A 12472-nucleotide genomic window follows, 5' to 3' on the forward strand; every position below is an offset into this window, starting at 1 on the left:
ATAGAATCAGATATCGAGGGAACAACTGGTTCGGTCACGAATCGGCTATTGGATCTCTAGGGGTAAAACTGGCCGTTTTTGCGCGATTGCCCCAGGAGTGATAGTTCGGGCTGTCTCTTTCGCTTCCGTGGAACTCCTGCGGGAATGTCGGGCGATACCGCGGTTCGGAAATCCGCGCCAAACGTACCGGGGCTTATGCAAGTAACCTGGGGCCTTCAATTTTATTCATGGGATCTTTGCATTCTGGTCGTGCCGGTCAGCGATTCGCTGCTCAGTCTACACGGCAATTGGGAATTGCTCGGGACTTTAGATACGGGAATCAGAATCCCTATTGCCTCCAAGAATATTGGTCCCATAAAATTTGGAAAAAGAACAGAAAAAACGGTTTTACATTCGAACTGAGCGTATTCCACGAAAATTTGCAAATTCTCTCTTGACATTTATTATATAGAAACAGTAAATTTTTGCCTCATAAATCATCGAAATTATTGTCGCCTGTCTTATTATCAGTTTACTTATATTTTTCAATGACGGTGCAAGTTTTAATCGATTTGACGCTTGGTCGTTAACTTCGATTAATCAGTAATCACAGAGGCTTGAAAGGGTCATGATAAAAACGGCTGGAAAGCACAAGAAAGTTGGCACGCTTGGCTCTTCTCGTGGTTGAAGCTAATTTAGCCAAGCTGAAAATCTAATGAGAATACTCCGGAGCAAAGACAAAATTTTATATCGAGTTTTATTATAGTGAAGTAAAGGCATGCGGGCAGAATCACTTTGGCGCAATGTTAAACTTGGCTACACACAAGCCTGAGTCCACCAACTGGACCCCAACGAGAAACAGCTTTTAAACTTTTGCAGCACGTCCTTTGGGGTACTTCTCGCGAGATAGCAATAAGATAGTCGCTTGAAGTATTTTTTTTTTTTTTTTTTTACTTTTACTATACCCTCCATTGGCTATCTGACCTCGCTAATTCTTAATTATCATACTTCCCAGGAATTATCCTTGCTCTGCAATTAAATCAGAGCAGCTTTTCGAAATCATTGATGTTATCTTACTAAAATATGTATATATCGTGGAAAATTTTTAAATTATATTAACACGATGAATTTTACATGAACGAGGCTACCTGATACTCCAGGGACTTTACAGTTTACATTTTACCGGACTGCTAAAAGATGCTTCGAACTTTGAAAATTTTTCCTCGAAGCGTCAGCTGGCAGTGAATTTCAGTACACAAACTTATAAAGAGCACACACAGATCTGCTTTAACTTTGCTGCGATAGATGTCGTGAAATTGTAGCTTTATAGTAAATAAGCCGTAAATAAAATAGTTGACTGGCAGGTTAAGTTTTCCCAGTGATTTGTAAATTGTATTTAGGGCATATGGTTTTCCAAATTTTGCAGTTTTAAATTCAAGTGAGAGATATATCTTCTTCGAGGGCTCTTCATACGAACGAGTAAGTTTGTAAGGAAAAACATTGCATCTGACCTATGATCAATAGCAATTTATAAAACAAACATCACAACAATTATAACCTTTATGTTAAAGTGGCAAAGTTTGCATTCTCTCCTTATGTTCTTCTAAAGATATTAATTTACATAGCTAGTCGTAACTTTGAAATATTCTATTCGCAGAAGATGTATGAAAATTTCTTGCTGCCGGTTATCAAAATTCATCGTTCATGTTGGTAGCATAGCGGTAGAAGTCCGGAAGTTTACGGTCTGAGGATGAAATGAAGCAGTATCGGGGGCGAGGGGGTGGGAGAGTTAAATATGGGGAGGAAGGTCGAAAAGGCGGGGGAGTCAGGGATTGGCGGACGAGTCAGGAAGATGAGAAATGGAGCAGTAAGAGTTTCCGGAAGCTCGCATTGCTCTACAGGCGCGCGACCAGCCTCTGGAAAAAGGACGCTCCATCTTATCTGGATAGCAGGCAGAGGTACCAGGCTTACACTCGGATTCACAAAGCCCTCGGTATGCCGGATGTCACGTTTATCGAGGTCATGATGAAGATTCGCCAAATGCGTATACTCTACGTTCAGGAACTAAAACGATTTCTCCAGGCTGAGGCTGCCGGACGTTATTACGAGACCGAGCTTTCCTGCTTCCACGATCTCAATGAATTCCTCTATCCCTATTTAGACTACGACGAAACCACCGAATTGCGTGTTAGTACTACAAACAACGGCTCCCCTATACTACATCCAATCCTCTTACACATTTCCAACTCCTCCTACTCGCTAAATCATCAAACTTCCTTGTTCCAAGCAGACCCTCCTTCAGGGTCCTCATTAAATAACTTTTCTGCCTTCTCTATCTCCTTTTTCCCACTATTTCACTATAGTCCTCGTTTGTAATAAGTTAATTTTTTAGGAAAAACAAAGGCTTCCAACCTTTGTTGTTATGTTTTAACGATACGTGTTTTACTTTCTTGCGAAAGTCCTTCAAACAGATTTCTCGTCGATAAGTATTCATTCTTCACAATATCGTAGAAATGCATTTTTATCTTTACAGAGAGTCGAGCAGCTATGCGCAAACAAAAGGGATATCTGGACAGAAAATTCTCAAGACGAAATTTCCGTTTGCTGCTCAAGTGAATATGCTCATGAGAAATTTATCAATAAATCTTGTGCACTGAAAGAACCGTATGATAAAATAACTCCACCAATCATGGAGGAACCAGTCAGACTTGAAACGTGCAATGCAGGTTGTCAAACGACAGAAAAACACGATTTGTCAAATAACGAAAGTTCCTGTACAGGATCTGTTGTAGCTCAATCATCATCGATGTATCCAGCCGTCAGTGTTTCTAGCTCCAGCACAATCGTATGTGATAAAAATGATTCATGCTGGACAGAAACAACTAAATGGGAAAACGAACCAAAAATAGATCGCACACTTAGATTCAAAACATGCACAACAGTATACCTATGTTTCATATAAACGAAGACTTGCATTACAGTCCGTCTACGTGTAATGTTATGAAAATTATTTTACATTAGGGTCGGTCGCCAGAATTTCGAGAAGAGACAGACGTTCAAGCCAAAGTTAACGATGACAATTTTCTATCAATCGAACCTAAAACGCTTGATCAATTTGACATGTTCTCTCGAAGCGTCGCTTGTCAGCTGAGGAAGATGGATTTGATTACTGCTCTCAAAGCACAAGCAAAAATACAAAAGATTCTAACAGATTTTGTCGCTGCTACGACTATCACACCAGTATGTTTCTCATAAATCATAATAAAAATATACCGCCAGCTGTGAAATTTTGTCAAAAAGAAACATTTATTATTAAAACTCGAAATAAATACTCATTGCTAGGTAATATATATTTTCTTCTGATATCCGACACAAAACGTATATGTAGCACCTCCAATTATCAGATGATATGATTAAACTTGATGAATTATTTAAATAAATATGAATTATAAATAACGTACCGCATAACATATCATATTAGTACGTCAAACAGATGATACTTGTACACTATATTTTCACTCTGATGTTTAATTGTCGAATTTGTTTAGGATCTAATTTATATTGTAGAGTTTTTTGCATTTTTTTCTTTTTATGCAGGAAAGTGATCGAAGTTTGGACAATTCTGTTAGGAGAATTGTAACTCGACGAGTTCCAAGACAGAGCGATTCGAGGAACAGTCGACGTTCAAAATCAGGAAAAAGAGTACCTAGCGGTAGAAGCAAGATAGGACCACACTATAGATCATCGACCGAAGTGCAAGAGGTATGAAAAAGTTCGCTCTTCTTTCAACTTTATCACCAACTTATTTTGAACTGAAAGGAAAGTGTTGTTACGGGAAGCACTGCTCTAAAAGGATAGAAACCTTGATCCATCTTTCACTACTCAGAACCATTATTTTATCAGTGAAATTCGGATTAATCCATTTTTTTATTTTTTTTTTCACTCTTTTCTTCACAGCTTAATTCTTTGACGTGGGAAAGCTCATTGTACTCTACACTGCAGATAAAATCGAAACGAATAACGTAGACTATATAGGTTTAATTTAACATTTATGTATTGCAGAAAAGCGAAACGGGAGCAACGGAATATGATAGATCTACCGTATCACCAGAATCAACACATCGTCAACGTTATCGTTACAACCGTTATTTTATGTTTCCATTGATCAGAAAAAAGAGCAAAAAGTAAATTTACATTAAGTTTAATTATTTCATTGTTAGAGTGATTGTTAAACGATAAATAATAATTAAGAGTTTATATTTGAGATAGGAAAGCATAATACAAAATGAAATGTCTCGTCCAATTAGCAAGTTAGAAGAATTAAATAGTTTTTTAAAACAAGTGCTTATAATACATCGCCTGCGTATATATATAGGCCTTCTCGTCTGTTACGAGCTACGTACCAGTCAATTCTTGTTTGTGGCAGCTGTTGCGGGTCTGTCAGTAGTAGCAAACTACGCCTGATCAGCCCACAACCAAGAATAATAACTAGCCCATTCTTCTGAGACAGGCCACCAATTAATATACAGAGCTCCGTAGCTTACTCTCTTGTACAGATACTTTATTATTTAACTATGTTTGACTAGGCTGACTGATTACGATCGCTCAACTTGGGTTTCATCCGTATTCTATGAAACGCATCTGTGTCTTGTGTGAGAATGTAGTAAAATATAGACGTAGTTATGGTGACTACGACACGATACATTTATTTCAAGATTTCCCTCAAAATTATAAATGAGCATGCTTTCGCAAGTTATATGAAGCTTGGAACTACGAAAACCTCGGTAATCTCGTCCCACAGGATCGATGATTAATTCATAGATTCGAGCTATCACTTCAGCGTGTTGTAGCTAAATTTATAATTAATGACTACTTGTACGTTTTGACCAGCGAGAAGGTGCTATATTCGATTCACACGTGTAAAAGCTATGAAAAATATATCCCTAATAAAATAGAAGGAAATTCTGTACATCCCTCCAGCGTTTGGACTTCCAGTAAAATAAATATAGCAATAAAGTTTTAAATTTGGAGAAATATTTCCAATCGCGTGGGAACATTTTATGTTGGGGGAATTTTCGCAGAATCACATTCTTCGCAAGCGTAGAGCGTATGAAGCGTATCGATCCGAGTTTGGCCAAACCCCAGACTAGTATTTAGTATGCTAGTAAAGTCGTAGCCAAGTGTTCAGACAAGGATGAACACTAGAAGATTTGCTCTGTTGAAACGGGAGATGTGAAACAGAAAGACTACCTTGCAGAAGATTATTATTCGGCCGAGGTGCTGCACGAAAATCACGTACGATTAATTTAACTTAATTACTTTTACCCACTGTGTCTGGAAAGAATCGTTCAATTCCTTATCACGTTCTACTGCCAAGTAAGTATTAATTATAGAGAACATATTTTAATTATTTAATCAGCTATGTAACTGATTTCTAACACGTATCAACAAAAATTACGAGCTTATCACAGAGGTACTTCTAGCATAGAGATGAGAAATTGTATTTATATACAATATAGGGGAAAGTAGAAGTTTATAATAAAAAAGTTTGACGAAAACCATTGCGAAAATTATTGATCGAACGCTTGCTTCAGTTAACAAAGGAGAAGAAATCTAGTTTCTCGGATTAGTCGTTAAACGAAATATCGCAACTGTTCTCTAGAGTTCTAAGTGGATAGAAAGGGAGCAGGCTTCCAAGGCTAAAATTCTGAACTTTCCTTTGAGAGCAAGTGAGCCAGATGAACAGCATGGATTCCGTCCAATTCTCGAAATCACCCCGATGGTCAGCGAAATAGGTTTCAGGCACCACGTACGCACCACAGGGGTTTCACCTTTGACCTCACAGCCAATTTAAACGAAACCAATAAGTGGCTTAGTAGAGCCGCCAGCTTTTCCCAAGCTTTACAAGTTCAAAATAGCATGGTAGTCTATAAAAGTTTATGTGTTATAAAAACTAATAGTCCAAATATTTTGCTAAAAGTGTTGTTAAAATTAGTACGTTCTTCATTATTATTATACTCCAAAGTTAGAGCCGTACTACATAATTTTTATTAAGAAAAGAAGCTTCGGTGAAACGTACAATTTGACCAAATTTGGCAATAACTCTTTTTAACATGAGATTAAGTCGAGAGGAGAAAAAACATTGATGAAGCAATTAAACCGACAAATTAATAATTGATCGTACGTTCTATTGGTAAATCTCGGTGCGTTGGAGTAAAAGGATTCTCCATAACGGATCTAACGCCATATTACTTATAAAACTTTTCAAAGCTTTCCGCTTTATAAATTTGTGGGTCTTTCCGGTACTCTACGCTCATATGATTCTTTTTCATGCTTAGGAGCAGTAGAAAAATGTTCGTAAAGTTTGGCCATCCAATTCTGCACCACCCTGTATATCACTTTATTCAAACTAATTCAATGCTGTAGAGGATATAAAAGCAGCTATCTAGTAAAGTACGCTTCACTACAAGGGACGACGACGTCTCAAAATACTGAAAATGGCAGGGAGATTTTTACTTAGAGTAGCAAGGGTAGCAAGGTGACATAGTAAACCGTTGCATGCTAGAGTAACTACTATAGTATGGCTGACCTGTTTCAACTGTTGGCAAAGTTACGAAATATAGGCTTGACGTTCTCCCTGAGTTAGGAAAGTAGCACAGCTGGTTTGATTAGATTAAAGTCAACAATCAAGTGCGGTTGACAAGTTTGTAAAGGAACAGCGTAAGGATGAAAAAATGAAGAAGAAGAAAATATAGAAAATGTGTCGTTGCTGAAGAAAGTTCGGTGGCAGTTATAATTTTTTAGCGACGATAAGATTTTCGTTTAAAGGAAAAATGTTTTAATAGATGTTTTACTCACTGTGATCGAATTCGTGTTCGACGAGGTATCCCGTTGCATTGTAGACATGTTGGTCGGGTTTAGCAGTGGTGGTGACCGCAGCTGCGCTGGTTAGCGCTGGGGACGGATTAGGAGGATTTGTCGCACCACCGCTAATCGCAGCTCCGACCACGGCAGCCGCCGATGGTGGAAGCGTCCCTTCAACCACCATCCTGCCATTATAGCTCGAAATCTCGATCTTGCTATTGTTAACAGCGCTAAGAATGTGCTCCGGCATTTTGTGCACCAGTAAATCTCTCACCTACATCAACTATCGCTCTTCCAATATCTCGCGACACTTATACTATCTATCTCTCCAACTATTTATTAGAGTCACCCACCATTACACAATTTATTCATTTCCCAATACATTCCTCTTCTCTCAACTAAACTGCTGCTCGCCAAATCATTCAATTTCATCCAGGAGAATGCTCCTCTGCTTAATCTTCTCTATTCACACATATACACTTGCACTTTTCTTGTCCTTTTATTCTGCAACTTCGTTTTCTCATTCGAGGCTCATCCTTTCAGCACAATTCCTCTTGTCCACGTGGAATGAATTTGATACTTAATTTTTTCTCCCAAAGAAATTTCTATTATCGATTCAACCAGCCGCGACGGTTTACAAACTCCGTATACCTTCGCTCCACTTTCATACCTTGAGATACTACGAAGATTCTTAAAGACACTGAACTTTCCACGAAGATCCACTAAGCAAGATCAAAGTTTCTCACGCAAAGTGCATTCGAAGATAGATGCGGTAGCGTAGAGCTATCAGTTCTTTCGATTTTACAAGTTCTGCGTGAATTTTTTTAGACAGTTTAAACTCTTTGTACAATGACTTAAGTTGACTTGCCACTTAGCTTCAACATTTGTAATAATAACTTAAATAACGATTGCTTCTCTAACAGTTTTAGCAAAAATTCCTGTTGCTTAGAAAATACTTGTTGTTGCATTATAGATTTATCAAAACATCACTGTGGGTTCAATTCCATCATTTATTTGCAGGTTTCTTAAGACTTAATTTATGTTACAAATTTTTCACTTTCAGCTGTCCTTTCCTTAACGTCAACTTTATACATTTTCTTATCTGAGAATCTCGTTTGCCCTCAGCAAATAGTCATGAGCTCAGGTCGTTACGTGACCTGGAATCACTGTCCATAGAGTTTGATTTTTAAAGGTCGAAGAATTTGAATGTTATGGCGAGGGAAAGAGATGGGGTGGTGCGAATATAGAGAGATAAAGGGAGGGGTGGGAATGGAAGTGAAATGGGAGTGTATTACCGTGGACAGTTTGGAGTAGATGCAAGGGAATTGTTCATAATTTCTCGTTCGGTCGTCATTTATTATCTGAGAAACGTGTAAACGCAGAGCCGGCTGTGGATTACGAGAAGGGAATCCCGGAGCGTAGAAGTTTTTCTATTTTATTCTGCTAGCTGCTCGCACAAACTCACTCGGCTCAATTTCAACGGAATATAAGGTGATCCTGGAGCCGTTTATTAACGCTCGGAAGTGCCACTCTCATTCTCGTTCCATTCCTCCAGGGTATCGCTGCGCATCCCTGCAACAAAAAAAAAACATCCATTCCTCTGGATTATCTGCTACTCTTGCTTTATCCACTCCTGCGCTTTCAACATAAATAACCCTCTAATGAGAAGCAGTGCAAAAGTGCTAAGAGTGCATTTCTTTCCCCAAAAAATACCAACCGACTTTGAGACAAAGGGAGTAATTTTTTTAATTGCCTTCTACCGTGACAGTGTTAAAATGTTATTCTCTATATATTTGTTTCTTAAATTTACGACACTTTGTTTACTCTTTAATAATACGACTAAATTATTCAGCTTTAATGTACAAATTAAATGTTAATTTAATTTCAAAATGACATATGTCCTCATTTCAATAATAATAATGGCCAATTCAATTAATGAAAATTTCAAAACAATGATTTTTAATCAATGGTATTATTTTAAATCTGCAGAACATTTGGTATTATTCGCATAAAAACCTCTCTGAATCTAAATGGAACAGCTTGATTGAACATTAATTGTGAATAAGTATTTTTACAGCTTCATGCACTGCAGTAAATTAGCGCAAGAAAAATTACCCGAAAGAAGTAAAATACAATTTCATTATTCCGATATATTCAGTCACCTGCACGAGATAACTCTTTGCGCCGCGTATTACGAATATTAGTGTTTTTATTATACTTTTATCATCATTTTTCGTTTCACCGAAAAAGTAACATGAAACTGCTATTAGATCATGTCGCTATATTGCTCATATTTCACTATATAGAGACAGTTTCAACCAAACTAAGCTTCAATTGCGCCTGCAATATGAAGTCTTAATAAATAATAATTCTGCATTGTACACATGGAAAATATTGCTTGAAAATTGATTACTCATGCAATTCGATTCTTGTATTATACATTGATCAGAGTATACAATTAACGAATGGCACGTCTCTACCAGTGATGAATTGAGTTTTGGGTTTTAAGCATTTATAGGTAGTCAATTTTGGGGTAGAATGATCAACGATCGTACTACCTGAGTTGATCGTGTCCTCCGTAATTAAACTTGGTGGATGATGGTATGTTACCGATCGAGCTGCAAATCGCTGAGTATAAAGTAATTATTCATAAGTCGTATGATATCCATCGGTTAAACTACTAACAGCAGCTTAATTGGAGATTTGCATCTTCGCTGTAGCAGTCAGTTTACACAGAGCATATTATATGCATAACATATACGATACAAATTAATCTTAACGCACCTTAATGTAACCCATTGATAAACGATACGGAACCTAGCTTTTACTTATAATATGAAGAAAGCAAACAGTTAATATACAGAGGCAATATAATATTGCTAAAGATATATAAATAATGTTTAAGAGAGAAAAGTTGATAATCTGATAAAAACGGTGATCATAGTTATATAAAAGAGAATTCAAGATTGACTTATATATCTTTAGTGTAGCAGAGAATTTATCACGAGATCTCAATTTTACAGGAAATTTGTGATCCATTCATAAGTCACCCGAGGGTATACCGTGCATAGTCTTTTTTCATATTATGAAATAGTCGGCGCAATCGCGCTGTTCTATTCAGTCAGCCAGAGATAATTAAAACTGGTGTGTGCCGACGCGAGAGATACATCTACCGACTTGCTCGCCAGCTGGCCAAATAACTCGACGCTTTTCCTCCCTATCCTCAACAATTTCTCCTGTTCTTGTTACCCCCCACCTCTCTCCTCCCACGCTTTTCCATCCCTTCTCTTTCATCTTCTCCTTTTCTGCACTAATATGTGTGCTTGTCAAGTATACTACGTTCACGTATTTACGATAATGCGAGTTCAAAATTGTTCCCAACCAGTCGCCAACTATAATTGGCTAACGTGCAACTAGACTTATGGTAGCACGTTATCTCTACATCCCCTCCCTAATCTTCTCCGCTTGTGCAGCATATTATTTGTAAACAAAAGAGACTTATCCGTTTGTAAAATACTTTCAATTTTTCACGAGTCCTCTGATGTTTACTAGTATACTTATTACAGCTTTAATTTAACTTCAGTATTATCATATTGATCGACCAATTGCAGAAATAAAAATGTAGCTTCATGCTAAAAGTGGCATAGCAAATATAAAATTGATCAATTTTTTGAGTACGCGTAAAAATGGTATTCCAATATGATTAAAGTGCGAATCTGTGTTACACACATATATATATGGGCTTCGGTGTATTCAGCAATGCTTCATATCGTTAATGCTAATGTCATGTCTAACAAGTTCATATGGCATATGTTGATGATTTTCTTGGAATGTTGTATTTTATTTGAAATCAATAATGATATCAACTATATAATGTTATTTTTTCGAAAATGATTAAATTCTCCTTAAATCATCTTTCGCTTCAACGAAGATTTTCTTCTGCAAGGATGAAAATACTTTAGAAACCTAGGTGATTCAGAATTTGTTGAATCGAATAAACCTCTCATATTCCCAATCCTGAATTCCATTATCAAGATCATATTCCGAGTGAAAGGTGAAGTAAAAAAAAGCTTAATCGGTGTCTTTATCCTCATTCGTAGAAGGTTCGACGCTATTTTTATACGTACGATAAATGCATGCATAAATGCATAGGATTTGACGCGGTTTATGAAAGTAAAATTTGTGGCATAAGTAATGGTACCAGTGCTTTCGTTTCTTAACGCATTAACCCCATGAATCAGAGTATATCTTCTGAGGCAGCGAATTTTTTTTCTTATACTATTTGGAAAAGTCGACATTCGGAACTCTCGAGAGGTTGAAGTGAGGTAGAGTGGAATCGACAGAGGAAAAACAAGGAAAAAGTCACGTAAGAATGAGATAGCGATGAGAAAGAGGTGGTTAAGGGGGAAGAAGATGAGAAGGAGGGGGAGGGAAGTAAAAAGAAATGGAGACTCTGGAAAGAAAGAAAAAAGTTGAGCATCGACGAATATCCTTCGGAAGCACTCGAGCTGCAATACCAGCAGCGTTCGAGAAACGACAATATCCGGCAGAAAAAGTCTCGCTTAAAGATCTCTTCAGGTATCCGTGGAGACCGCTTAAAGGCTACCGAACAGCCACCCAACTCCAATGAGAAAGCTAAAGGGCTGAGAACCGGATATTGAGAACTGCAACAGAAGTGTGCTGTTTCACTGTAATCGCGTTATCTTTCCGGATATATCAACCCTCTTTAAATCCTTTGATCAAACCATCCCAATCTTATAATTTATATAACTTACAGCACATTAAGAACTTAATGGACAATCGACAAATTCCAGCATTGGATGATCTAAGAACTCGATACTTTTAGCAAAACTTATAAATGATAACGTCTTCTGGCTTACAATTTACTCATCTAATTTCCGTATGCAAGTTTATAGTATATACTCTATTAAACTTGTATAACTAAGCTATAATCTCACTTCGCAAACGTCAGGAGGATATAAGGTTCGTAGTTTCGGATGGAAATTTGACACTAGCACATATATTTTTTGTACAAATCTTCATACAGTTTATCATAACTATATATATACATATGTTTGAGAATCAAAGACAGTAAAGGTTGTTCATAAAAGTTGTTTGTCGTTGCTGTAGAAGAATTGAGATGATTTAATTTGAACGTATTTTATGTGATATTGGAGATTTGCACATTGGTAATATCGGAAATCAAACGAGGGAGTATTATTGCAACGCAATAGAGCAGGGTGCTTTGTGTGCATTATGAGTTTCGTACAGCTGGATGCCTATTTACTTGGAATTGCGATAACAACAGTTCGTCCCAGCATTTCTTATGAGCAGTTTGCTCCGGAATGTTGGTTCCTACAACTATTCAATAATCCCTTTAATCGATTATACATATTCATACTGCTAATGGACGCTGAAGATTATTTCTTATTGGACTCCATTGTCGACTACCCTTCTTTTTGAACGATCATATCATAAATCTTCAATTGGATGAATTTCACAAGATATTTTAATCATTGATCCTTTCTCTGCAGGTTACATTATGAGAGATTACTTTTTAATTGAATATTATAGAGAAAGAATTAAGTGCTAACCAAATTTTATGGCAGTGTAACTATTACATATTACT

At 37.1% G+C, this 12472-nt stretch overlaps 1 protein-coding gene across 1 annotated transcript in view; it reads right to left on the reverse strand.

Moving 5' to 3' along the window:
- The window catches only part of LOC136775681 (uncharacterized), a 91622-nt gene extending 83778 nt beyond the window's left edge, over window positions 1-7844 (reverse strand). The window contains exon 1 of the mRNA XM_066730663.1: window positions 6838-7844. Coding sequence (XP_066586760.1) covers window positions 6838-7093 — 256 coding nt within the window. The 5' untranslated portion in view covers window positions 7094-7844. The remainder of the gene's footprint in view (window positions 1-6837) is intronic.
- Between the last annotated feature and the right edge of the window lie 4628 nt (window positions 7845-12472).

Source organism: Prorops nasuta, unplaced genomic scaffold (assembly GCF_024137725.1).
Source record: "Prorops nasuta isolate Cenicafe-Biocafe unplaced genomic scaffold, Cenicafe_Pnas_1.2 PNAS00008, whole genome shotgun sequence".
NCBI classification, from domain to species: Eukaryota; Metazoa; Arthropoda; class Insecta; order Hymenoptera; family Bethylidae; genus Prorops; species Prorops nasuta.